This window comes from Fistularia commersonii, chromosome 24 (assembly GCF_037954325.1).
Source record: "Fistularia commersonii isolate RoL2024-O1a breed Wild chromosome 24, RoL_Fcom_v1.0, whole genome shotgun sequence".
NCBI classification, from domain to species: domain Eukaryota; kingdom Metazoa; phylum Chordata; class Actinopteri; order Syngnathiformes; family Fistulariidae; genus Fistularia; species Fistularia commersonii.
Window position 1 is genome coordinate 11,202,764 of NC_141307.1, and position 27,930 is coordinate 11,230,693.

General features: G+C 47.3%; 2 protein-coding genes and 1 long non-coding RNA gene across 4 annotated transcripts; all 3 read right to left on the reverse strand.

The window, feature by feature from the left end:
- Positions 1 to 622: 622 nt before the first annotated feature.
- On the reverse strand, positions 623 to 17,702 carry LOC147220510 (uncharacterized). Its single transcript, XR_015108054.1, has 4 exons — positions 17,621 to 17,702; positions 16,981 to 17,052; positions 16,395 to 16,483; positions 623 to 773 (listed from the first exon to the last, which is right to left on the reverse strand). It is a non-coding gene; the product is annotated as an uncharacterized LOC147220510 (long non-coding RNA).
- Positions 17,703 to 19,538: 1,836 nt separating this feature from the next.
- hoxa1a (homeobox A1a) lies at positions 19,539 to 22,046 on the reverse strand. Its single transcript, XM_086171395.1, has 2 exons — positions 21,437 to 22,046; positions 19,539 to 20,664 (listed from the first exon to the last, which is right to left on the reverse strand). The coding sequence occupies exons 1-2, from the start codon at positions 22,044 to 22,046 to the stop codon at positions 20,312 to 20,314; spliced, it is 963 nt and encodes a 320-aa protein (XP_086027521.1). The 3' UTR covers positions 19,539 to 20,311.
- Positions 22,047 to 24,233: 2,187 nt separating this feature from the next.
- hoxa2b (homeobox A2b) lies at positions 24,234 to 27,885 on the reverse strand. Of its 2 annotated transcripts, none has more exons than XM_086171760.1 (2): positions 25,877 to 27,885; positions 24,234 to 25,391 (listed from the first exon to the last, which is right to left on the reverse strand). In XM_086171760.1, the coding sequence occupies exons 1-2, from the start codon at positions 26,232 to 26,234 to the stop codon at positions 24,649 to 24,651; spliced, it is 1,101 nt and encodes a 366-aa protein (XP_086027886.1). In that variant the 5' UTR covers positions 26,235 to 27,885; the 3' UTR covers positions 24,234 to 24,648. The 2 variants fall into 2 exon arrangements, with proteins under 2 accessions (XP_086027886.1, XP_086027885.1); XM_086171759.1 differs by having other exon boundaries at positions 24,234 to 25,394.
- Between the last annotated feature and the right edge of the window lie 45 nt (positions 27,886 to 27,930).

Here is a 27,930-nt window from a genome sequence, read left to right on the forward strand (position 1 = left end):
TCACCCTCTCATATGGACACAGCCGTTCACTCCCTGTGTTTCTGTGTGCAGATTGATGCACGTGTGTGTGTGTGTGTGTGTGTGTCCTAATGGTGTTTAATGCCTAGACTAATGGTTTCAGCAGGGAATCCTTGCACAGAGCTTGTGTCCAGGCACCGGCTGATCACTGGCAGGGCCATCCCTCATCTTGATACCACATAGAGGTGAGAGCCGGGGGAATACACACACACACACACACACACACACACACACACACACTCACAGTCTGTCCATGAGTCTCCTTTTGTTTCTAGTCACCAATTATCCCACGTGTCTCTTCGATAGCAAACACTGAGCGTGCACCTGAAAACAAGGATCCCCCTTTTGTGCTATAAGGAAAATTAGGAAATTGTGTTTAAAAAAAATAAACACAGTAAACCTACGAGAACAGGAATCTTTCAAAATATAAAACTAGGGGCAGCGGTGTATTGACAGCATAATAGGAAATAACTTTTATTACCTCATGATGAGCGCGGAGATGCTGGAGCTACGTGGCTAAAGTTGCTAGCTATCCAAGACAGGGTTGTTTCGGGTGTCTGATGCCTTTCATTTGTTTATTTATTCATTCATTAATTCTGTTCCTTCCAATTATTCTGGGCTCAGGGGTGTGTGTGTGGGGGTCTGGAGCGATTCCTTGGTGTCATCGGGCGAAAGGTGGGGCCCACCCCGGCTCCGCCGTCAGCTGATCACAGGGTTTATCGAGTGCGATTGAGTGGATCCGGAGCTCGTGGAGGCTGGAGAGGAATGACAGGAGCGGAGGCGAGAGGAGACGAATGAAAAACCCTGGACGGGCATGTGTGTGTGTGTGTGTGTGTGTGTGTGTGTGTGCATTCAGGGTGTGGGGGTCAGTACAGGAGCTCTGTGACCGGGTGTCACCACTTGGGCCAGGAGGCTGAATCCAGCAATTAATCAACCGGGCTGCACCACTTGTAATCAAACGGGTACCGGGCCATGATGTATGAGCCATGTCACAATTACAGAATACACACACACACACACATTGCATTCACGCGTGTGTGGATAAAGACGTAGAAGCACACCGGACAACCTCCGGCGTAACGCTGGGATCCGAGAGGCCGCCGAGGGGGGTCCTACTTCGGAAAAGCACCGACGCCCCGGGTTGGAGACGTCGAGTTAGAGAGCGAGCGATTTGGCGGGAGGGACTAATGAGGAAGATGGAAAGCGGGAGGAGTGAGGTTGGAGCGAAAGTGGACGTGAGGCCGTAAATGAGCGAATCATGGGGGAGATAATGGGGAGGGGTGAAGAGGGGAATCCGCTGGGGGCGTAAAGCTCTCGGTCAGCTTTTTTTTTTTCCAAGAGGAGGAGCGGTGGGGGGCGGGGGCTGACAGGATGAATAATTTAGGATGCAGAGCCGACATTGACGCCACAATGCACTTCTGCGCCGTTCATCCTCAGCCGTCCTCAAACAGGGACCTGACGTCCATCAGGCGAACGATCGCTCTTTCGCACCCCCTGTATATTTCCGGATTTGTAGTTCATCCCGGGCCACTCAATGACTACATCTCCCAGCAGCCTTCTCTGCGTGCGCTACTTCCTGTTTTGGTCCTGGTGGACGAATCAAACGCCCCCGGCGCTTCTATCGAATCTTTTATTCTTCTGCTACTTGCTAAAAAAATGTCGGCGTTAATATTTTATTAGTTTATGACTTTGCCGGGGTTGTAATTAAACATCTAAAATGATGAACACGCACCTGAAACTGCGCTCTCACATTTTCTTGGTAACGTTCCCCCAGGCTGCGGCACAACGCAGGACCATTTTTAACCCTGAGGAACAATGTTTCTCCCAAATCTCTCTGGCTTTTCAGCCGCTGCTCCTCTTCATTCATCACACAGCCTGAACGAGTGACCGGGGAATGACCTCGCTCACTCACACACACACACACACACACACACACACATACACACAAAGCTGTGGAGCACACACTCCGCAAATCCACAAACACGGTATCAACTCACGCAAAAGCGCAAATCATTTATCACTCCGGATGGATACCTTGAAACACATGCTCCAACACGCTCATGTGTGTGTGTGTGTGTATGTGTGTACGCAAACCCTCATCCGCACACACACACATGCACGTTCCTATCACATCCGTTACAGATGGATTCTCCTCCTCCTCGGCCCTAAATGAATATAAATATGTCTGTTTGACATCATTCATCTGCCAGGGGAGAAGGATTTTCCCGCATCCGGCCGAGAGAGGCAGTGTTACTCTCTCTGAGGGGCTTTTGGATGCGAGAAGGAGTCCAGATAATGGTGGCGGGGGGGGGTTCGCTGATCACCCGCCGCCAAAAAACACGCTTTACTCCCTCCCTCTGCTTTTTCCAAACATCTTCTGCTTCCTCCAACCAGGCCCGTAATAAAGATCTGATCCTATCTCGCCCCTTCTCGCGGTAAAGGATTTGAAAGCCCATTAGCTCCCCGCTTTTCCACCCCGCCTCCCCGTAAGAGCCAACGGCGGATCCGATACCATCAGTACCAGTCGGCGGCGGGAAGATGACGGCCAGACGACGGCGAGGGAGATGCGGACGGGGTTGAGAGGAGGGAAGAGATATCGCCCGGCGGGAACAAATTGAAAGAAATTCAATCCGGGGCGAGGGAGGAGGGTCGCCAAAAAAAAAAAAAAAAAAAAAAACGGCACATCGTCAGGTGATCCGTTCTTGGATATAAACCTATTTATCAGTTAGAATTAAACTCGCCAGATGTGACCTTTAACCTTTTATGGTCGCAAGTTCACCCGGCAGGGCTTGCAGCGCCCTGTAGGGGGCGCCGACGGGTCCGGGTTGAGACGCCAGCCTGCACGCCATGTCGCCGGCCTGGCCAATGAGAGAGCGCAGCGTCTTTTCCTCTCTTTGTGCTGCATCAACAAGTCTTTTCCCCTATCTAGAGCAAATGCATTAAACACCAAGCAGGGGAAAATAATCTTGTAAAAGTTGGATTTTTTTTTTTTTTTTTCCCGCACCCGAGCGGACGTCGTGTCAAAATGACAAATAACTCTTCCCCGAAGCAGGAAGCCGATGTGGCGTGTCCACCTGGAGGTCATGTGGAGGTCAGCGGTGGGCTTGTCTCGCTGGCGTTCCGCTCACCCTCCTCCCTCCCTTCGCCCTCGACTCCGTGTGACAAAGAGAGCCGGTTTAGTTGCCAAGGAAACAGGCTTTTTTTTTTTTTTTTTTTTTTTTTTTTTTCACGGCGATATAGGAACACATAGGAAGGGCAGGGCGGCTTTGTTTCAGCCATAATGAAGGACTCCCCTCCTTCCCACCCTTGCATTTTTAATCGCCAGGCTGATGAGCGCCGAGGCCATCCACAACAGCCTGACTACGCTCAGCGGAGCTTCTGACAATGTCATCTCGCCGCTTTTATCGCGCTGCGCAGCCCCTCATAGTTGCACGCCGGAATCAGCCAAACCCAACATGGAAGACGCGGGTTGTTGGCGAAGATACACCTGGCCAAATAAGCTGGTTCCCTTCACCGAAAACACACATTTAACCCAACGCACCATCCTTTTTTTTTTTTTTTCTCGTATCCCGGCACCCGCCCTGCACTGTTTGACTTAGCGCAGCGGGAGAAAAAAATGGCTGATCGCTATGGCAACCATGTGTGCTGTTCTGCCACAGCTGTGATGTATGTGGTGACACTTTTGACCCTCTGGTGAACTCTATAATACACAAGCCGTGCAGAGAGAGGGCCCGGCTCCCCCATCCATCCTATGGCGGTCTTATATGCCGCGGGTGCCATGGCAACAGATTCAGAGGGAAGTCACTTACTTTTGTCGTCTAAAAAAAATAAAATCTAAAAATAAATCAATTGTAAAGTAGCAACCTTCGTTACAACAACTGAAATTTGTGACGACCTCTATGGAGACTTAACAACATGTTTTTGACAAAATTTGAAAGCACTCATCCAGGCGCGTGTTTAGACGCATAAGAATGTTTAGACAGATAGATTGATGTGTGTGTGTGTGCGTTCATGCGCGTGTGTCTGTGCTCTGCCTTATTACACTCTGCATAGAAAATGGAGTTTGATTTATATTGTAATTAATATGTTAGAAATACATTTTTTACCGCTAAACAGTCAGAAAATCCTCCTTGAAAGCTTTCCTTTTTTTTTTCCTTTTGAATTATGGCTTCCGGAAAGCGTGTTTTATGTCGGGCCCTGCGCCACAAATGCAGATGTGTGTGAAGACGCGGGCGCTCCGGGGGTCAGCGCGCGCAGTAAAACTCAAGCATCTGAGCAGAGGTGCCACCGGAAATTACACCTCCATCACGCATGATCATTTCACGACGATTCACCGCCGTGCATCGCCTCGTGTGTCACGATAAACGTGTCCCCTGTTGACATCAGCTACAAGCCCTGAGGGTTTGTTTCGCCCCCATCTCCGTGTTGCCGGACGTCCCCTCTCGCTTATTTGTCATTTATCGTCAAGGAACATTTGCTTCACACACACACACACACACACACACACCGATCTCACTGGCATTTAAAAAAAAAAAAAAAATGTCTGGTTTTTCTGCAGAAACGCCAGTTACCACTTTCGGCCACTAGAGGTGCTGCAGCTTTGCAGAAAAAGCAGAAATCCCCTCCATCTGCCACAGCTGCTTCCACCTCACACTAAACTGCTGCACGGGAGGAGAAAGGGGAGCTGACATTCCCCGAACGCAGACAACCAGACACCTTCTTCATCATTTCTTTTTTTTTTTTTATTGGAAAGCAATTGGTTCCACATGGCGGCGAACGTACAGAACACAGAGATAATGCGAACGAGCAGCTGCTCGCTAACACTGAAAACATGTCGGAGGAGGTGAAAAAAGGCGGGTGCTTTTTAAATAAAATCCCATTTTCTGAGGATACCTTGTTTGAGGTAGCAACGAAGCAAAATCTTCTTTTTTCTTAAAAAAAAAAAAAAAAAAAAAGGCATTCCACGTCCTGCTGCAGCTCCTCCGTCCTGTTTGTCTGGAACGCAGCCTGGGAGGGTCGCGACCTTTTTACTCATGCCGCTCAGACGGCGGCCTGCAGGTCTGCAGAGAGTTGTAACACAATTAAAAGTGTCAATACGGCGCAGAGGAGCGATTTATACTGAAAACCGTAAATACTGGACGACTTTTTTAACTGAAGGCAACAGATTGTACAGTTAAATGTGCCCGAATTCATCAATAAGGGGATGTTTAAAATTGATTCCAAGCGAAACTGTTTTTGCTTAATAGTCTGAATAAAAATAAATAAAAATAAAAATAAAAATAAAAATAAAAATAAAAATAAAAATAAAAATAAAAATAAAAATAAAAATACAATGATGATGATGATAATGATCATAAGAATCTTTTCTTTTTTCACATTTTAGCGAAAGGCTACTCCTTTCAGGGGTCGCCGCAGCCAATCATCTGCCTCCATCTAACCCTCTTCTTCTCCACACAAACTAACTTCATGTCGTCTTTCACTCCAGCCATAAATCTCTCCTCTGGTCTTCATCCAGACCTCCTGCCTGGCATTTCCAGCCTCAGCAACCTTCCACACAGATTCACCATCCCTTCTCTGCACACATCCAAACCATCTCAGTCCGACAATTTATGCTCTCTTGCATGCTTTTGAACCTGGAGGAACCGGTGATAGTGCACAGGCATGCACATGCACAAACAGATCTGTAACAATAACAATAATGATGATAATTGAGATAATGTTACTTTCCAGGCTGCCACAGATGTTCCTTTTGTTTACATTTCACGCTAAAGTGCTAAGAGCCGCACAAGCACACACACTTCCTGTCCTTAACATTAAATGAGATTTTGATGATTTTGAAATGATGATTTTTTTCTTTACGTTGTTTATATTGAATCCATAAGTGACCAATAAGGGATTAGCTTTAATAGTATGTTTGATGTTTAGATCCCCCAAATGCCATTTCTTTAGCACTTGAGGAGCCAAATCGGTGAAAATTCAGCTCGCGCCCGTCATATTTGTGAGTGTGTGTGTGTGTGTGTGTGTGTGTGTGTGTGTGTGTGTGTGTGTGTGTGTGTGTGTGTGTGTGTGTGTGTGTAGGGGGGGGGCTCTCCAGACACCCGCCCCTCGCTGTCACCGCAAGCGGCCCTGCCACCGACGTTGAGCAGGTGACCTTTTCTCCCGGCTAATCCACACCCAAAAGCCCTAATTACTGCTGCCGCTCCACCAACCGCCCCTGTCCCGATAATCGATACGGCCGATTGACCGGCAGATCACCCCGTCAGACCCCCCCCCCACACACACACACACACACACACACATACATGCGATTTCACTTGTGTGTAAAGCGACGCTAAAATGCGATTCGGGTATTAAAATAGCAGAAAGTATCAGATAAGCAGCATGTTAGCATCACACGACGACAAGACACACACACACACACACACACACACACACTCGCAGCCTGAATGTTGTGACACCAGCTGGCCTTATTGAGCGGCTCTTGTGCGTAGACCCCCCTCCCCGATTAGAATATCTTCCTTTTAACCTTTAGCGGCGTGACTCGCCGCCGGAGAAGCGAAAGAGCGAGCCGCCGTGCTGTGGAGAGAGGGGGGACATTCCCTCATTATTTCATTAAGCTGTGGCATTTCATAAACACGCACACAGTAGCGCACGGCGCCAAATGTCACTTTTTCCACGATAACCCAAGGAGCACGCAGGTGTGCGTCCCTGGAGAGGTCGCGTTTTGCGGCCGGGTGGCTGACAGGCGTTCAAATCCGCCGCGTTTCTCGCCCCGCAACGCGACGCCCGAGGATACAAAAAAAAATGGATGGAAGGAATAAACCAAGTTTTCTTCCATTTCCTCGTCTTCTTTCACCCGCCTTCCATCACTCTCGCTGACAACCTTTGATTGCGGCAGACGGGTTAATGAAAAGAAACCGGGGACACCTGCCTGGGCGGGGCGCGCACACCTGCAGACGTCTGATTCGTCTCGTGCCCTCGGGCTGCGCCGGCCAATCAGACTTGACAACGACAAGTTGATGAGGCGCTTGTTTCGTACCTAGACCCCCTCTAAAAAAACGGCGATGAATATAAATGTTTTCCGAACATTCTGTTCTCCCGGACCGCGTGAACACTTGGCTCGAGTCCCAACCGCAGTGAGTAATAGGCCAATATTTGTCTTAGCTTGTGATTGTCAAGCGAATGTCATGTATTTTAAATTAGGCTTGAAATGAACGCAGTTGAGTGGCATGTTGAGCCGCAGGTGACTGACAAGAATAAAAAAAAAAACAATTGTTGGTGTAAAGCAGACGTTTCTGTCCTGATCCTATCACAAAAACATCAACAGAAGCATAGCATGTTGCTACCGCTAACCAATATAAAATACTGCAATACTTTGAATACAGTCCCTTTTTATAATGTGGTCGATCACGTCATCATTTGCTCATTTATGATATTTATGATATTTACGTTTCTCCTGCACTCAGGCTTGCAGATAACACCTTCCACCCTAAATGGGTGTTTTTGTAAGCCATTTTTTAGCACAAGTCCCCAATCCGATTACAGTTAACCTTCATATTATGTTAAGGGTCAATTTGACCCGTTTCACCCATTGACCCAATGGGTCAAATTGCCCTTAACATAATACGAGGGTTAAATGCAAAATCTCATTCCAATTCAATCAAAAATGGATTGAACGGGGACCCCGTTCTATTTTGCGACCTCTCTCTTTTTTTTCCCTCGGTCAAGGCAGAATGCCGCCACATCCAGCCGGGATCCGTCTCCTCGTCGCCGTGCATTTTTAAATGACATGCTCCAGACCCGCTCTCAGATAACCTCATCGCGACTCGGCGCCACGGCGATAAATTCCGACTTGACTGCGATAAATAAGACGCACGCTGCTCGGCGTATAAAATGGCCGTGATGTGTTTTTAGAAGCCCATTCATCCCATAAGGTTGACTCATCCGTGGCCTCCTGGCGACTGTAACTGCGTCTATATGTTCAATATGTGCGCCTGTGTGAATGTGAGCTATGTACGCCGCGGGATGGAGACACGCGGCCCCGCCGAGAGCTGGCCCCTCTCGGCCTCGGCCCGCTGAGTGAAACCCTGCCGTAATGTTTGGTTTGAGGGGTGAAGAAGAGGGTGAGGAGGGAGAGGAAGGACAAGAGGATGACAGAGCCGAGGTTCTTGCGTGCAGAGCGGCTGAAATCGAGGGAGGGGGGGGGGATGAAAGGTCCGACCGGGGACGAAGAGCAGGAGAGGTCCCTCTTGGTCTTGTCAGTCAGCCGTCACTCTCTGACGCCTGAACCTCCGCTGACCGGGTCGTGACTGCCTCCCCTGTACAGGAGATATCGGCGGGGGGTGCCGACCTTTGACCCGAAAACCCCCCTCGCATCCTCGGCCATCTCTCCGAGCAGGACTTTTACTAGTTTCCGCCCCCAAAAATGTTGGTTTTTGTTGTCACAATTTCACCTCTGTTCACGCTAAAATAATGCTAAAACAGCAAAGTGCTCATAGCTTGTCTCATGTCCTGAAACATTATAAAGGGAATCCTAAATTACTGTGAATTATCTTCATCTTCTTAGAATAATAATAATAATAATCGCCTAAGTCAATTCCTTATTCTACATCGGGCTTCATTTTTTGTGTTTTCTCACCCCAAAAAAAAAAAGTTCTTTTAAAGGCACCATTATGTGACCCACATTTTTGTATGAATCTACACAAATAAAACAAGACCATTTTATTTTAGTTACCTCTCAATATAAAAAGTAGCAAATACACGAGCACCAAAAGAACATTCAGATGAAACGTACTGAAACACATCTGGAGAACACGTCCAAATTCTGCGGTTGCTCTTTACTACAAGTTTATTTTGTATAAAATTTTCACCCTCCGGCCCTTTTCAACTGCTGGCACTGAAAATGTTAAAAATAAAATGAATAAATAAAGATGAATAGATAGACAAATAAATATGTTTTCTTATTCTGTTTTTTTGTGACAACATTCTTTTCCAGTCCCGTAATTTAAGATGAACATAACCGTATTTTTTTGTTTAATCAGGTTTTTTTTTTGGCCGCACATAAAGGCCTACATCTAGAATATCAAACAAAAACCACACATGCTATTCACACTCTGGCTTCTCAGAGGTATGGTTTGCAGATGGCGAGCCTGCACAGTGCAGGCGACGCACACACACACACACACACACACACACACACGCCTAGACCCCTGGAGAGTCCTGGCCTAATCCGGGGTTTACATTGTTAGGACAACGGGGATAATCCTGCTAACAGGGTGTTTATCTAGAAAATGCAACGGCTGAATCTCCTCGTGCGCAGCATATTGACCCGGCGAGGGAGCAAACAAGGCAAAAGCTAGAAGGAGAGGGCAAGAGAAGGAAGGGTAGGACATAAGGGGGTCGTGGGGGAGCGAGGAAGAAGGTCCGCGCTGTCAGGTATGCAGATGAGAGCGTGATGGCATCAATGCGGGAGAGGACACGGCCGATCCCTCCGGACCCCGCACACCCGTGAGAACAAACGGCGAATGATCTTCCGGAGAGCGTTTTAAGCCGGCATTAGAGAAGGAAAACACGCGCGGGAAGCGAGGAAGAAGACATTTTTATACCAGGACATGTGCGGGGATGGATCGAGCCTCCTCCGAAGGGTTCTGGAACTCCAAGCTGGAGAAAAGAGTGTGTCGCAACACCTTAGGCTTTGTTAAAGCTTTTGTTTGAACATCCTTAAACCTTTGTTTTCCCAATACTGACCCACAGGGGAGGCCTTTCTTTCCCCTCCCCCGTGTCCACGAGGGGTTCCTCCAGTTTCCTTCCACACTCCGAAAAAAAGCAGGGGCTTCATTGGACCATAGGTGTGAATGGATGAGGCATGCGAATGTATGTCGCTTCATGAAGTGTGTGTGAAAGGGGGAATAGTTGCGCGTTGGATGCAATCGATCGGCAACCGAATTTGCTCCGGCATCCCCATGAACCTGACTGCACGGATAAGCCGTATAGATAAAGCATGATTGATTGAATGTATGAATGGACGAACGCTAGCAAGAAGCTTGCTAAGACCAAACACGTCCACATTGTTTTCCTGTTGGGCATCAACGACAAAAATGGCTAACTGCCACTTTGGTATCCAATGCGGTCTGTCGGAATATTGCCGTCGCCGGCTATATCTTGTGTCGGAGGAGGTTGGTAGGGCAGGCGGGGGTGAGATATCGGCAGAACAGCTGTAAATTTAGCATGCATGTCAGAGCCCGGGGACGCTCCCTGAACTAAATGCCAGTCTATAGATCGCGGAGGGGCTAAAGATCACATCATCGTCCAGCCAGACATTGGTGACACTGGGCGGCGGACGTGGGAGCGAGGGCGGACCGAATGATCCCTGCCAGGACGAGCCGTTATAGACAGCCGCTGTCATTATGGGGCAAACGTCGCACCCTTACGAGTGCACGGGCCCCTCCCGCGCACACGCGCACATCAGCCGTGACGGCGACGTTATAGACAAGCACTGTCATTAGAAGGGGTCTCGGCGGAGCTCAAATGATAACGAGCAAAGGGGGGGAAGGGGGGGTTGATGACTCGGGAAAGGGGGGGGAAGTGACTCTCCAGCTGTCTGCAGGTGAGCCCGTTGGACGGAGAGGTCAGCTCACGCCACACAAACACACACACACAAAGTAACACTCTTAGAAACGATTGACAAAATGAAGCGTTGGTTGTGTCCCGATGGAAAAACTTCACATCGCGTCACGTGTGGGGTTTCACTTCTGTATTAAAAACGGAAAATTCAGAATCAATTTTTTATCAAGATCAATAGCTGACACAGTCGAACACAAACTACTTCCATTCAAATACAAACTCCTTTTGCTAACCGAATCAGTATTTCCCATTGAAATCAATATAAACACCATTGATCCGTTCTGCAGCACCAAATACATTGCATTACATTGTATTACAGTCATTTAGCAGACGCTTTTATCCAAAGCGACTTACAGAGACATACTGCACGCTTTGGAAACTCTTTTATGGGTTTATTTGAGGAAAAATCCAGAAAAGAATTAAAGAAAATGAATTCTTGCTGTGTTTCTGGTGTTCTTTCTCTTCTTGCCAACATTTTCCTTCACTAAATCAGCAAAAGCAAGGCCTTTTAGCATATGAGACCCTCGCTAACGCCATCTCGCTGTCTTTCATCAATCCATATTAACAATCAATTTCTACTTCTTCTGAGACTTGAGACTTTTTCTTCCTTAACGTCACTCTTTTGGCCACATCAGCCGTCTTAAGCGCATCTTTGTTCTTCAGGATTGTCCGGATGGTTGGCTTAGCCGCGTCGTAGCGCTTGGCGAGATCTGTAACACCAACACCGCTCTCACGTTTAGCTATTATGTCCTTCTTCAGATCGACTGTAAGTCTTAACTTCTTCTTCACACAACTAGTACTTGCACTTTTAAACTGTTTGGGAGCCATAATGACGGCTAGCTTACACAAAAACAGTATTATATCAGGAGAACACAACAATGAACGACGTAAACAACGCCACAATGCCACAATGTGGAAATCCAATGACTTTGCTTGCTGGTGCACCAAGGCTTCTTTCCAGGTTGATTCAAAATTTGATCAAAAAATCAAAAGGGGTTGATGTGCTCGCGATTAGGAGCGTTTGACTGCACATGCAATATACACATCATCTTTACCTCATTGGGTCCAATCAATACAATTAAAATGTAGGTCTGTACCAGTGGCGTGCGGTGAGGGTCATGGCCGGTGAGGCCATGACTTTCTTTGGAAGAATATTTTCAATTTTAAAAACTTGAGAGTTTCTTGTCCCAGATAGTCTCATCTCATTTTTTTTTTTTGTAAAACTGAAAACAATTTGTTGTCTTTTCTGTCTGAAGTTCCGCGTGCATACACTTCTCCACCAAAAGCTTGGTTACTCTGCAAAAGTCCTGATTGTTTCCTTTTATTTATCTATTTATTTTATCTAATTATTGCTTTTATAGGGACAGGAGTCATGAGCACCTGTCAACTCACATACGCCCCCTTCAGGTGAGGCACAGTATTGTCTGCCTCACCTCCTGACTTTTCTTTAAGGCTATTTTCCGTTCAGCAAGAATAGTCATATCACACACTTGTGCTAAAGACATTACACTGTTTGGAGAAAGTGGTGCTGTGTGTAATAATACAATAAATCTTTCTACAAACATTCAGCCCAGTTTTTGAGAGACTACGTGTGCAGAGGGGAGCTCAGCTGCCGCACCTTGGCTTACATTTGATCAGGAAATGCCCGAATTCAGCAATTTTTACTTGAGAACATTAGAACATACAGAAAATACAATTTAGAATCAGATCAGTGGAATGTTAATATTTATCTTACATTATTATTGTTTTTTTCTTTCATCATGTGTTTACATAGTCATTAAGCAATATGGCTCTTGCCCGTTATTATGATAAAATATATATATAATTTATAATATAAGCCGCAACCACTAAATTTGAAAAGAAAAAAAAATTAAATATATAGACCGCACTTGCCTATAAATCCAAGTGTCCATTTGTAACATGAGACATTCACAAAGCAAGATTAACCTTTAATTAAAAACATATTGTAAATGTTTATTTTTCCAAATGGTGCCTGTAACACATCTGGTTCAAAAAATTAAAGATACAGGTCGTACAAGTCATTTCGTTGGCACGACTATACCAGGCTAAATATTTTTTAAAAATCCATAAATTAGCCATATCAAGCGTTCAAAGCGTGTGAAAAAAGTAGCGGCTAATTACATTAAACCCACTTTAACTTGCAAGATGTTGCCTTCACTGTTTGACTTAAATCACATGTGAAGAGATTTTCCACAATTTGTCTCATGAGGATTCCTGTTACGAGCGATTCAAACCTCGACCGCTTAAGGGGACGGGTGGCCCGTCATGTCTCACATAGTTTCACTCCAGCTCTCAGGTGTGCGCAAACCAGCGAGCCCTCCTGTCTGTCACAGAAACGGCGAGCCGCAACGTTAGCACTGCCTTTGCACAAATCCACGCCATTTCCTGGATGCCCGGACAAGAGAACATTTGCTGCAGTGCCAGAAGGTCCCTTGTTTGAAGAGTGAATTGTATCTGTTTGCATCCCTTGCTTTTCCTGTAACCTTTAACTGTTTCAATCACGACACAAATCGCCTCCCACCTCCCCCCCCCTTCGGATCATGTTCCCTCCTGTCACAACACACGAGGGCCGTCGTCATGAAAACCGATGAAACCGACAGGTGTTTCTCACATCAGGTGAGTTCAAACACCCGACCCCCCCCCCCACCCCCCCGCCGGCAGAATCCTACATATCCCTAAATTCCCCTCCACCACCACTCCGACATGGAGACGTTTAATCCCAGGTGCTAAAACCTCTTCTTTGCCCCAAAGCTCTGTTCGGCTCTGTTTGTGTGTGTGTGTGTGTTTGTATCTATATGTGTGTGTGGGGGGGTTTCCTTCCCTGACGTGTCAGCGATCACCTCCCCAAGGCTGTTTGAACACACGCTACTTAACCTGTCTAGTTATTTCTGAGACTGAATTCTCTCCCAGCCTCGGGTCCTTGATATGAGAGGTTAGAGCGGGTGTTTATTGACAAGCACTCGGGGAAGGGTGTCGAGTGTGTCGAGTGTGTGGAGTGTGTCGTTGGCTACGAGGCGCTGGATACATATATCTTTTTATCTTTATGACTTAATCGACCGGCTCTCTGGACGTAACCTAATTCTTTCCTGGCGCAATTCAAACAGAAAGAAAATCTTTTGCTGCACACCTCGTTTGTTATATCGGTCAGCGACGGTTAGCATGCCGATGCTAATGGTAATAATAAGAGTAGTCTGTCTGTTTTATTGCTTTCTCTGCAGATGATATAAAGTACATTAGCTTCCCTACCTGTAATTTCTTGTTTCCGCCTTTGAATAAGTAATTACAATTTGTTTTTAATATCTATTAAATTTGCAGTGTTGATAAACTGTGCTTATTGCAAATGAGCTTATTAGCAAACTTGTCTTGTTATTGTTGTCATGGCTCAGCTCAAGAAAAAAAAACAATCTCTATTTTAGAAATATTTTTAGCCCAGGAAAGGATTTTATGATATTTCTAAAAAAATGGACTGAAACTCAACATTCACTCATTATGTAGTAAACTTAAACTTAAGTTTAGTAAACTTATTATTGTTTACTAAACAATAATAAGTTCATGTTCATTGAATGGAATAGAATTAGATAGAATCGCTTTACTATTATTACACAACAATTATTGCACGAAAGCTGAGATATCTGTGCTTAGATCCAGTGCTATTTTCAAAGCAAAAATTAAAAAGGCAGAACACAGCAATCGCAAAAGCTATAAGTTAAAATGTAACAGCTAAAGGAATATACAGTAAATAAAACCAGGTATGTAATGTAATGAGCAGTAGAGTCACTGAAAAAAAAAAAAAAAGGTAGATAGATCCAGGAGTTCGGCAGAAGATATGAGGTGAAGTAGTTAAAATGTTACATATATATATATATATATATATACACACACAAACATATATGCGTGTGTGTGTCTATGTCTATGTCTGTGTGTGTATATTTATATGTATATACACAGATGTATATTTATATGCACACACATACATAGACACACATACACACACGCACACAGGACTATTGTCGTTCAATAGTCCCGAAAAGCGTCCTTGTTTCATTTCCCTTCCGCCCGCCCCCTTTAATCGTGAATTTGCCGAAAAACAAATTGCCTGTTTTTTTCAGATCGCGAGAACAATCTTCTAACGTCGGCTTTTGTTCGCGAGAACCGCTCGTGCATGTGCAGCTAATCTGACTTCCTCAGTGTTTAATTGTATGTGTGTGTGTGTGTGTGTGTGTGTGTGTGTGTGTGCGTGCGTGCGCAGGCAGAGAGAGAATGAACAGCCTGTCAGGTGTCGGTACTCACATTAGTCACGTTAAAAAACAAAGAATTGTGGGAAGCGGCGGCGGCTAACACAAAGTGTATCCAGACTCCACTCAGTGATACCCGATCCCTTCTATGTGCATGTGTGTGTGTAGATAAGTGTGTGTGAGAGCATCTGCGTGTGGTGGGGGGCTTTTTTTTGGGGGGGGGGGGGGGGGAGCGGGGGCGCCTCATTGGCTGCCACGCCAGGGTCAAGCTGAGGTCAGGACATGTGTGATGGATGGATCTCTGTCTCTAGACCACCACCCTTCTCCCCATCCTCACTCTTCTTCTGGGCCTCCAACCTGATAATAAAGAGGCTCCCGTTTTCACGTCTCTTTGCGCGCCTGTGTCGGGGCCGGGGCGACGCCGCTCGACGGAGGGGGGAAACAAAAACAAAAACAAAAAGCTGGGAGGAAAAGCAGCGGACAACGGTCGGAGGTGAGTTGCGTGAGCGGGCTGTCCATCCGCTAGCTGCCACGTAGCCTTTCCTCATGCTTAGACGATAACATGGCTTCCGTCTATCCCAACTAACATCCCGGCCGTCGTAACCTAGGTAACGTAGCAAACGACCCGCCGATCCCATGACGTCACTCAAGCTCACCTTCCCCTCCGTCTCTCCCTCCATCATACTGTCAATCCCTCTATAGGGTCGGTCCCTTTATCGGCACACGGGGACGCCGGTCCGTCAATGAAGGAATTCATTTTGGCTGCCAATCACAACCGCCAGGGGTCAATACCTCCACCGCCCCGATGACTGACTTCTGTCCGTCCGCCTCTCTCTCTCGCTCGCTCGCTCGCTCGTTCAGGGGGTTTTCGAGCGATTTGCTTAAACGCCGAGAGACGGATCGCCTGAGAAACTGTGCGTCTTGCTCTTCCTTTGCGGGAACTTGAGTTAAAAAAAAAAAACACGTTTGAAAGTATAAAAAAAAGAAAAGGTCAGCCATCACTTTTCCCGGTTTCCCGTCGCATTTGTGAAAATGGGAAAATGTCCCGAAAAACTGATTTTATTGATTTCCAGATGTTTTAATGTCTTCATTTGGGCAGAATATGGAAAACTCCCATTTTTAATCTTTTTTTAACCAGTACTTAAACATCTCAGCTAACAGGAAGGACTAAAGCTGGCCTCGTTTGGAGATCAGCTGCAATAGCTACCCCACGACGCAGATGACCGTCTGCAGACCCCTTCCGTTTTCTCTAGTCCTTCAAAAAGTTGCATTCAATGTTATAAAACGCGTCGGAGAACGAGCCGCCGGCTTCGCCACGCTGCCTCGTGCGTGGAATCCGTGTCGCGGCTTCGCTCAATCTTGCGGCGATAAGCTAAGTTTACTTTCGGCGAGCCTGCGCCCCGGCTATCTGCTAGATAGCCGTTCCTTATCTCAACTGCTCTCTAATGTGTGTGTTTTTGTGCGTAAGTGTGTGTGCGTGTGTGTGTGTGCTCACACCTTGGTCCATATAAACAGCGAGGTTGTGCTGATCGTGGCGGAGTCCCGCAAAGCGTCGGCCCTCTTAGTTCCTCTTTGCTGTCATCATTCTAAAAGTGCAACACCAAAAATCCACAGGATGAGTCATGTACGCTCTGGAAAATCCAGAATTTCTATTCAGTCGAACCATTCCGGGATAGCAGACTCTCGACGCCCCCACCAGTAGATCCCCTGCCCGAAAGCAGGGAAACAACACACACCTGGGTACGTTTAGCGTCCCCGCGCAGGTAACAGGTGTGTTTATCAATGCGTTTGTGCTCAGCGGGAGAAGCGAGCCGAACCCCAGCCCTCAAAAGCGCCGGCAATTAAATCCCGGCGGGCCCCCCACCACTCAGTGTGCCCTTCTGCAAACAAAACACACACCACACTTTGTTTTTTTTGTGTGGTAGGCTAGGGATGCAGTAGCAGTGCAGGTTGCAGACACACACTTATCTGAGTGTGTGTTCCTCTTCAAGCAACTCTGATTCTCATACACTTCTTCTTCTGGTATAGTTTCGGCCCACAATGGTGTTCTTCATTGTGTGTGTGTGTGTGTGTGTGTGTGTACCTGTACGCCATCGGTCTTGCAGTCCCTTCGGAAACCCCCGGTGACGCCTCATTGACAGGATATGTTTTCATCCTGCTATAAATTAGGAAACATCCAAGGGAATTTAAAAGTCGTTCTCCAAAGTTTTTATTTTTGCTTTTATTTTTTGGGATGTGAATAAAATGGATGTTTGCCGTGTGGAAATATTCACAAATCATGAGTTCAAATAGCAGGTTTCACAATATATTATTACTATATATTACTAATAAAATTATTACTGTTATTATCAATATAGTTATGAGCACGATTATAAGCATTGGTGTAAATTTTAGCAGCAGTTTTATTACAATTGTAATTAATTGCATTACAATTTTAATTATTAATAATAGTAGTAGTATTAGGATATGACTATTATTATTGTGATTATTAGCATTGATAGTACCCGTGTAGTAGCAGTAATAGAAAGAGTCATAATATTTTTGAATTATTATTATTATCATATGTTAATAATAATAATAGTAGTAATAATAATTTGGCGTTCTTTGTTCTATTTTTATTTCTTTACCTAGACTTTCGGAGTCTATACGAGCGTTCAGAACTCGATCAGCCCAATAAATTAAATAAAAAAAATGAAAAATATAAAAAGATCTTAAGGAAATACCCGTGTAAGTCTGAAACCAAGGCTATTTCCACGAAGCCAAGCGCGGCTTTCTCCCCCTCCACGCACTCCACGCGTCACATCCACCGGCCGTCCGGTCCATCTGAGAGCCGCCTGGACTCCCCGTCGGCGTGGGGGTGCGGGTGCGGGTGCGGGGGGCATCCGAGGGTCCTTAACGGGAACCATCGGCCACATTGTGCGTGATCCTGGTGGACCTGTTTTCCCACGCGGAGGGTTTTTCACAGCATCCAGTCCAAACAGGCCGGCGGAGGTGAACCGTGACTTTGCCCAGTGTGCTCTGTAAACTGTTGTTTGGGCGTGTGTGTGTGTGTGTGTGTGTGTGTGTGTGTGTGTGTGTGTGTGCTGTGACAACAAACTGTGTGTGTGTGTGTGTGTGTGTGTGTGTGTGTGTGTGTGTGTGTGTGTGACCGACGTTTGACCCCCCCACCCCTCACGATCAGCTGCGTTTCTAACTCGCTCTGCGTGGCTCCTGGAGGAGGATCTGTGAGGTTTATTGTCTCCAGACTTTTTAATTCTTCCACTTCCTCGACTTTCTTTTTTCGTTTTAAACGCGATAAAATCGTGCGCACGAAATACCCAAAACTTTCCGGTGTACTTTCTTTCTCACAACAAGAAATCGATCGAACGGAGGCTCTATAAAGCAGTAATTATACTTGTCTGGGGTCGCCTTAGTTCAGTAAAATCTTTCAAAAATAGAAAAAAAAATAAATAATCAGAAAGGGAGAAACGACTATGTCCGATTAAACTCGAAAAACCTTCGTTTTTTTTCAAATTGGAATTCGTTATCCAAACGGATTTGTTTCACTTTGTTCGGATTTTATTTTAAATTACAATTGCGCTACAATTTAAAATAAAAAGGGACGTAAAAACATCGTTCTCCGAATATAAATTTACATTATTTTCAAATAACAAAAATTAATATATATATGAAAGGGGGCAAGATGCCTTTGCTCGGAGCAGTTTACTGACTTTATTTGATTTAATAATTATCAAAACCATTTAAATGCACAATGTTCCACCTTGGCGGGGTGGAAATGTCTGCATATCCGTGTTCTAATTATATATAAACAGCGATGTTCCTCATTATATTCACAGTTTTTCGTTGTAAATGTGCCATTTCAATGCAGACTGAAATATAGAAATGCGTCTCAAAGGAAAAAAGTACATTTTACGTTGTCATCTTTTTTTGTAGTATTGATCATATATACCTATAGTTGTATATAAAGGTATATATTTATATATATTTTTAGAAAGGCAGTACCCTCGAAACGTCCTGACAAAGTCGACCAGGCCCCACGGAGTTTCTCAACTATTTACACAGAAACAACTCCCGTGACGACACGCTGCGTGGGTCTGTAGTTACACACCAAACACATCGTCTGCACTTAATGCACTTAAAACGCACTTAATTATTATCGATGCAGCTAACGATGAGGGGAAATATATAATATAATATGATATAATATAATATAAGATAATATAATATAACATTTATATATATATATATCATGTGTGTGTGTGTGTGTGTGTGTGTGTGTGTGTGTGTGTGTGTGTGTGTGAATAGAGCTGCAGTAAGTGTGTGCCCTCAGATCCTGCAGGTGGATCCCAGGTGAAGGTGAACCGCGATCATTAATCACTGGTGTCTTTGTGCGTTTCCTATCCGTGCATGGAGGGGTGGACGCGCGTCCTGCACACCAGGAATTAAAACAACAACACCCACACTCGGTTATCACACGAAAACGGATGAAAATATGAAGGAGGTAGCTTTAATTCTTTTTTGGAACAGTATAATTACATGATAATTACATATGAATACGCGCGTAGTTAAAATTTCATTGAATTACAACGTTGTGCGAAGCGAAGCTGCATCCCCTCTCCCCCCAAAATATCCCCACTGGAACTGAGCAGATGATCTTGTAACGTCGGTGTTTTTATCTTTCTTTTTCTATTTAAAGTTGCCGTTTTTATCATTGTCCGATAATACCCACCAACCCACCGTGCGTAAAAAGTTCGACGCGTCTCCCTGTGCGTAAAAGGGTTTTGACGTCCGAGGTAACGGCGTTTTTTTTTTTGGTGTTGTTTTTTTCGCAACACGCGTGGCTGACCCGTAAACGTCACATTGGACAAACGAGTGCGGCGTGTGCGTGATTAATTGCGGGAGAGGAGAAAAGCCGTGGCGGCTGATAAAACTCAGCGCCCGCTGCCAAGGAGGCGGGAAAAAAGCGTTGCGCGTGCAGATCGCGCATGGCCCCAGGCGTCCACGCTCGCGTGCGTCCGTGAGCGTGGAAAAGACACACATACACACACACACAGAAACACGCTATCCCAACCACAGTGATTGCGTGACGCCGAAATTGGCGACGTCCAGTGCGTTTTGGTGCGGCCGTGACGCACAGCTGTCTTTTGGCACCTTTGACATATATGTGTGTGTGTGTGTGTGTGTGTGTGTGTGTGTGTGTGTGTGGCCCAGCGTAGGACGAAGGTGATGCGTGTATTTTCGATGACGTGTCACGTTCAGAACCGGAAGTGATTTGGACAGCTATGCTATCAGTCATTCTTAATTTACTGCGCCATTTAAGTCCCAAATAGTGCATGAACTCCTGTCCTACACATCCATGTGACTGCGTGGGAGTTTGTTCCGTGACACACCGAAAGTAGCTTCGGTTCCAGTCCCTAAGTGGACGCCGTGGACGATGATGGAGACGGGGTGGAGGGAGAGGAGAGGGACTTCTCCGAAGACGCTTCGTCCATTTTCTCCCGAGCGCTCTCGGCCGCCTCTGCGCCGGAACCCTTGGCCGGAAGTAGGCCCTCCTTCTCCCGCTTCTTCTGCTTCATCCTCCGGTTCTGGAACCAGATCTTCACCTGAGTCTCGTTCAGCTGCAGCGCGGCTGCGATTTCCACCCGCCGCGCCCGCGTCAGGTACTTGTTGAAGTGGAACTCCTTCTCCAGCTCTGTCAGCTGCTTGGTGGTAAAGTTTGTCCGCACCGTGTTCGGATGGCTCCCGTAGCCGTAGTCTGCGGACCGCCCTGCAAACACGTGAACGAATCAGCGAACGAATCAGCGAACGAATCAGTGAACGACTCAGCGAACGGCTCAGTGAATGACTCAGTGAACGAATCAGAGAAAGACTCAGTGAACGACTCAGCAAACGACTCAGTGGCATTACATATACATGCATGCACCGATGTATGAATGAACGAATCCATCTGTCTATCCATCCATCCACCCATCTATCTATCTGCTCATCCATCCATCCTTCCATCCATCTATTTATCCATGTATCTGTATGTCCATCCATCCATCCATCCATTCCTCCATCCATTGATTCATCGTCCATCAAGCCGACCTTCTATCCACCTGTCTATCAATCCATTTATCTGTTCATCCATCCATATATTCATCTCACCATCATTTCATCCATCCGTTCATCATCAATCCATCCATCAGCCAACCACCTACCCACCCATCTATCTATCTATCTATCTATCTATCTATCTATCTATCTATCTATCTATCTATCTATCTATCTATCTATGCCGTCATCCATCTACCAAGCAAACCACCTATCCACCTGTCTATCTATCTATCTATCTATCTATCTGTCTATCTATCTATCTATCCATCCATTTCCTTGTTTTCTCTTCCTTTCTTCTAACTTTCTATGACTTTGACCCCTCTCTTCTTTCCTCTTGCTCCCCCTCTCCCCTCCCATCCAAAGCCTACCTCTCCGTGTTGTCCCCCCCGTTTCACTCACACGCACACGCACCGCCTCAGAGCCACTGTGTATTGCGTGCGCACCTGTTTTGGGGGGGTTCCTCTTCACCTTCATCCAGTCGAAGGTGTGCGCGGTAGGGGGGGCGCCCTCGGCCAGGGGGGAGCAGCAGCCCTCCAGGTGCGCGGCGTGGAGCGGCGACAGCGGGTTGGCGCACACCGGGAAGGTGAGCTGCTCGTAGGGGGGGTGGGCGTACTGCAGCTGAGGTGGGGCCCCGGGGGGCCCCGCGCCGTAACTTTGGCGGGAGACTATGGACGAGGAGACGTTTCCGGCGAACATCAGGGGCCCGCACTGGGGGAACCCCGCGGCTGCGTCTACTTCCTGGTTCAGTGCGTAATGGTTGTAAGACGCGCAGAAAGTTTGGGGTCCGTAGCCGGAGGAGCCGCAGGGCCCGTAGGGGACCCCCAGGGAGGGAGGCTGCTGCTGCTGCTGCTGCTGCTGCTGTTGCGGGTGCGGGTGCGTGTAAGACCCCGCCTGCTGCGCACCGTCTGGAGACGCGCGGCTCGCCGTGAAGCGCTCGTCCAGAGCGCACGGCTGGAAAGTTGGGATCCCGTGATCGGCGTGGAAAGCCCGCACCGAGCAGGAGCCACCGCCGCTGTCGCCGCTCATCACCGAGAAGTCCAGGAACCCGCTCATCGTCCGAGGAGGATGGGAGGGGGGGGGCAGACCGGAAGGGGGGAGGAGGGGGGGCAACCTCTGATCTGTCCCTCTTACCCCTGAGTGACCGTGCCAACCTTTACCTATACTCTTGTTCCTGGCGTGGGGGGGTGATCAATGAACGGGTGGGGTCACGTGGGTACGGGTCAGCCAGTGAGGTACTCGCCCACACATACACACACACACACACACGGGCCGGTGACAGATGAGTGTTTGAGTGGCTATTTAAATTCCCAGCCGCTCGTCGATCGGGTGACGCGCGTCGCGGCTGATGTATTGGCCGCGCCAACAATGAGCCGCGACGGCAGACGGCGGAGAACACGCTCCGGGACGCGCACACCGACCTCCATCCTCCAAGTCCGGGCTGTGCACCCTCTCATCCGGGCAGGGAAGGCGACCCCCTCCGCTCTGACCCCAAGGTGCGGTACATCTCTATATTATTACATCAAAAAATTACATATATATATATATATATATATATGTATATTTTTGTGATTTATTTATTTTCTCGTGTGTGTGTTTATGATGCGCGGTGTGACGGTGCAGGTGTGGGGGGGTCACATACACCTGACCGCTTATTTTTGCAATTTTAGGATAATGGATATCTTTTTTAAATTTTTCTGCTCTGATTTACTCCAATAAGGTGTTTATTGTGCATGAACGGCTGCGAGGGTTTATTTTTATTTTGTATGTGTATGTGTGTGTGTGTGTGTGTTCGGGGGTGATGCTAAGAGGTAGCATGCTGCTCGGGCAACCTCTCACTGAGGAAGAGGAAAAGAAGGGAAAAAAAGGAAAGGGGGAAGTGCGCCCCTGTAGGTCGAATTTGGTGTTACACTTTCTCACACTTTGGGGGGGTCGCAGTTTCCCCAGCCGCACTCCAGTTCAGATACAACCCGTTGAATTATCCATTGATTTGTATTGATTGGGAAAAAAAAGGCTCCGCAACGCGCATGCGCTGAATCCGCAGGGTTTTGTGTGTGTTTGCGTGTGTCTGTGAGTGGGTGGGTCAAATAGTGCGCAAAATTTCCCACCAAAAAAAAAAAACCCAAACTCCGACACCCACCCGAGTGGGTTGATCCACCCCCACCCCACGGACGGAGATCCTCCTCCGACCTGCTCCCACACACCCCCACCACCTCCCTTTTTGTGTGCGCGGGGGGAAAAAAAGCACGCTCCCACCCCCCTCTCCACGCACACACACGCCCGGTGGGCTAATGTTCAGTTCGATTGTTGCTTAACACTTACAGGTTGTTCGATAAGCCTTTTAATAAGAACCCCACGCGTGTCACTGGGAATGCCCCCCCCCTACGCACACACGCACGAACATACACTTCGTATGTCCGTGGGCTGCGTTAAATAAACTACAATAACCAGAAGCCTCCATAATATCCAGATTGGCTTTTAAATGGCGCGTAAAATCCAACCCCTTCCAAACTCTTTTTTTTTTAATAATCGTGATTTATAAGGGAGATTCTCCATCTTTATTTAATCCACGAGTCCACGGAACCCCCCCCATCCCCACCCCACATCCCCCCGTGACCCGCTGCTCGCCGAGCCGCAGCCGTGTATTTAAACAAGCTATAAAAGTGAATTATTGCCGAACGCACGCAGAGCCGCCCCCCCTTCCCTCACACACATACACACACACACACTTTTCCAGCTTCCCAAATGGAGGGAAAATACGTATTTGTGAACGTAACACGCACACACACACACACACAGAATTGGCCTTCCCGATGCCCGTCGCCATTCACGCCGTGGAGTGATTTACGAGCTGCCGTAGGGTGAAACGCACACGCAACGAGCACTAAAACATTTAAATATATATATAAACCCGCCTGTTGCAATAACACAACAAATAAAATAAAACAAATACGGTGAATTTAGTAGCTGATTAGTTTATAGCCTTGTAATTAATGCGCTATTATTTTAACAACTTATCTTGAGTGTGTGTGGGGGGGGGGGTCCAACGCGAAAGTTTCCCATTGTGAGTGTGTATTTCAGATCCACCTCCCGATGAGAATATATATAAAGATCCGACACACACTCATCACACACACACACACACGCGTGTTTTATAATTCACGCGTTTTGTTTGCACATTCGCGATCCGGGCTGTGAAATTTATCAAATTCAAAATAAACTCCAAACACCAAGACGTCCACATATTTTAAACAAGTTAATTGTATTCTAAGAAAAAATATCCAAGACATTGGAGTGCTATACAAAAATAAAAATTAAAAAAAAAAAAAAAAACAACCACCAGGTTCCAGAGGTCTATTATCGTGTTATTATTCTCTCTTTCACTCCCTCTCTCCAACACACACACACACACACACGCCTCAGAATTTCAATTTCTTATTGTAATTACAAGGTAATTAAGTAGATCTACTTTTTTTTTAACTGTCCCCCCCTTACCTTGGATTTTATCGTCACATATGAACAGAGTAAAATGGGTGGATATACAAACACCATACCGCCGCGGCCCCCGGGTGGGGAGGGGGGCCTTTTTTTTTTTTTTTTCTTTTTCTTTGTTTTTTTTTTTTTTTTTTTGTTTTGTTTTTTGCGTACCACCACCAAGTCAATAGTTGAGATGCTGCAGGTCGATGGTGGTCAGCGACTCCGAGAAGAAGTAGAAGCCGTCCACGGGGCTGTCCAGGGATTCCGAGAGGCTGGGCGAGGAGAAAGGCTGAAAGTCGTGCATAGAAACATCCAGGCTCGGCGGACTGGCGCCATTGTCCGGGCCAGATGCCGCGCCGGGGCCCATTGTGGACGCGCAGGCCGTGACAGTGGGTGCGGGGTCGGCGAGATGTTTCAGATGTTTGTCATTGCTGCTCAGCGGCGCGGCAGCGAAACCCACGGACGCGCCATTGTGGAGCGCCGGCGCGGCGTTGTTGTGAAAGGAGCAGGTATCCCTCTCCAGCAGGGCCCCGCTTCGCCCGTAAAGGGGCCCCTCGTTCTCCAGCACCCCCTCCTCCACGTCCTCCTCCTCCTCCTCTTCTTCCTCTTCCTCCTCCTCGCTGTGGATCCCGTCCCCGCCGCGGGTTCCCTTCGCGTCGTGGTTCTCCTTGCTCTGCGTCTGGCGTTTGTGCTTCATGCGTCGGTTCTGGAACCAGACCTTCACCTGCCGCTCCGTCAGGTCCAGCAGGGCCGCGATCTCCACCCTCCTGGGCCTGCAGAGGTACTTGTTGAAGTGGAACTCCTTCTCCAGCTCCAGCAGCTGGGTGTTGGTGTACGCCGTCCTCAGCCGGCGGGAGCCTCCGCCTCCGCCGCCGCCGCCTCCGCCAACGCCGGCCCCGGCGCCGTCCGAGATCTCCGGCGAGCCTGCTGCGGGGTTGGAGGAAGAAGAGGGGGAAAGGAGTTGGGGGGGTTAAGAACGGTTACGTAACGCGGAGAACCGTTGTCGCAAAATGGCCGCTTACGAGCACGACAGTAAAAAAATAAAAAAATAATGGGGGGGGAAAAAAATGGCGCTGTTTTTCGCATCGTTTTTTTTTTTTGTTTGTTTTTTGGGGCGTGTGGCGCAAAAAAAATAAATAAATACAAATAAATCGGATGGTAGATGGATGGATGGATGGAGGTGGAGGGGTTACTAATGAATGCTCCAGCTGCTCCACAGCAACGGCACTCCATCACTCTTCATTACTGTCACATATCAACCCCCCCTCCGCACACTCCAGGCGATAAATCACCCCACTAACTTTTTTTTTTTTAAAATACATCCAAGCACCTAAAACGCGCGTTTTTATTTAATCTCCAATTCTTATATTTTTTGCTATTTTTTTTTATGAAATTAAAGCGTCACCCACCTTTAGGCGAGAAGCAGACGGGTCCATCGGCGGTGGCGGTGGAGGTCGGCAGGTGGTTCCGCTTGGAAGCTTTCTTCTCCCGCATCCACGGGTACTCCGGCGGCAGGGAGGCGGCGGGCGGCGGGCCGCGGCCGTCCGGGCCGTGGCGGGGGCGGCCGTGCCGCGGGTGGCTGCCCGGATTCAGGCTGGGGATCGTCTGCTCAAAGGGAGGAGGAAGGAGTGTCGGGCGTGAACGCGTCGAGATCTTGATTGATGAACTTTGAAATGAATCGGCGACGGGGGGGAGAGACGTCAGGCACTCGGCGAGCGACGGCCGGCTATTGATAAAACCGCTCTCTCGCTCGAATTCGTAATTCATCTCCGCTCCCTGCGAGCCTCGGAGGGGTTGGAGGAGGGGAGGGGGCCGCGGATAAACTTTCCGCGCTCTTCGGCTCCCTGAACGCACCAGGACGAGGATTTTTTTTTAATATATATATATTTCCTTTTTTTTTTTTTTTTTTTTTTTTTTTTTTGCTTTTCCTCTGGGGGGACCCCCACCCCTTCCTCCTGCCCTCCACTCTCTATTCCAGGATGAAAAAAAACAAAAAACTATGGGAGTCGGAGTGAATCGCGTTTGGTTCCCCTTCTCCGCCACGATGACATTTTGTAGTTTTTTATATATATATATATATATATATATATATTATATATAATATATATATATATATATAAAAGGAATCGTTGTCTGCCCGGGAGATCCTCCTGGGGGGGAAAGGAAATTAAAAAAAAAATAAAAAATAAAAAAAAAACACCCTCTCTCGCCGTTTAAACCCCTTCGCTCGACTGTTTTATTTACATCTTTGCCCGCTCGGTTTAATCCTCCTCTCGCCCTTCCAGTCCAGTCCCTCACAGCAGAGAAAATGTGTGTGTGTGTGTGTGTGTGTGTGTGTGTGTTTCTTTTTTTTTTTTTCTAAAGAATGGCTGACGCTCACTGGTACAGGGGAAGGAGCCCAGCCTGGTGGCTCTCCCCTCTCTCTCTCCCTCTCTCTCTCTCTCTCTCTCTCTCTCTCTCTCTCTCGTATTGTTCGTGGTTGTACCCCCTCCCGCGCGCGCGCACACGCACGCAAGTACCCCCCTCTCACACACACACACCAAAAAAACACTAACTTTGAGCCCTTTAAACACCCCCTCCTCCTTCCCTATCATGTGTATTCAATCACTTCAGAAACTGTGGTACTCCAAGTGAGTACTACTACTACTACTTCTACTACTACTACTACTACACTTGCGTGTACGTTCACACGCACTGTGCGTGCACACACCCCATAAAGTTGATAGTGACATTTATGACACTTTGAGTGCCGTCGTGTGGAGCATTAGCAGCATTAGCATGATAGCTATGGGGATTTGGAAGAGTGGCGCGCCTTTCCGCGTCCACACGCACACTTATTTGATTGTGATTTTTTTTTTAAAACCAGGTCGTACAAACGCAAACACACACACGCGTGCACATAAGCACGCCTTTCGATCACAAACAAATACCACACACACATTGGGAGTCCCTATGAGCCCAATATCGGACCAAAATCACCATCCAGGTCCAATAAGCGAGGGCGGTGGGGGGGATTTCAGCATTTGTAACCTTATTACACTCACGGAAATGTTATTTTCAATATTTATACATTGTAAAATGCTGTTTTTCGTCCAGCAGAAACACGTGTTGTGTTTTTTTTTTTTTTCATTTAAAATGGCTGGAATAGAAGGAAGAGGACAAGCACTGGGCCCTCTCCCTCTCTCTCTCTCTCTCGCTCTCTCTCTCTTTCCCCCTCTCTGTCTCCCTCTCTCTCTCTCAGTTTGTTGCTTATACACCAAACAAAGAGTCCTGGAAGGCTGTGCGCGATCAATCTTAGGCCGCCGAAGGCTCTGACAGCTCGGTGCCCTCAGCGCACATTTAAGGGCTTCTAACTCTCCGCCGGATCAAACGTAGCGCCAGGAAGCTCGGAGAGGAACCTTCTCGGCTCCCAGATGTGGCCGAGCTGTCGCTGGAGGGACCCCCACCCCCACCACCCCACCAC

What these genes read in the sequence shown, in the direction of transcription:
- hoxa1a (XM_086171395.1), bottom strand. Translation starts at nt 22,046, where the DNA reads ATGAGCGGGTTCCTGGACTTCTCGGTGATGAGCGGCGACAGCGGCGGT. An exon ending in GAGGAACCCCCCCAAAACAG is followed by an intron (nt 20,665 to 21,436) that starts GTGCGCACGCAA and finishes ACGTGTTTGCAG; the next exon opens with GGCGGTCCGCAGACTACGGC.
- hoxa2b (XM_086171759.1), bottom strand. Translation starts at nt 26,234, where the DNA reads ATGAATTACGAATTCGAGCGAGAGAGCGGTTTTATCAATAGCCGGCCG. An exon ending in CGTCTGCTTCTCGCCTAAAG is followed by an intron (nt 25,395 to 25,876) that starts GTGGGTGACGCT and finishes CCAACCCCGCAG; the next exon opens with CAGGCTCGCCGGAGATCTCG.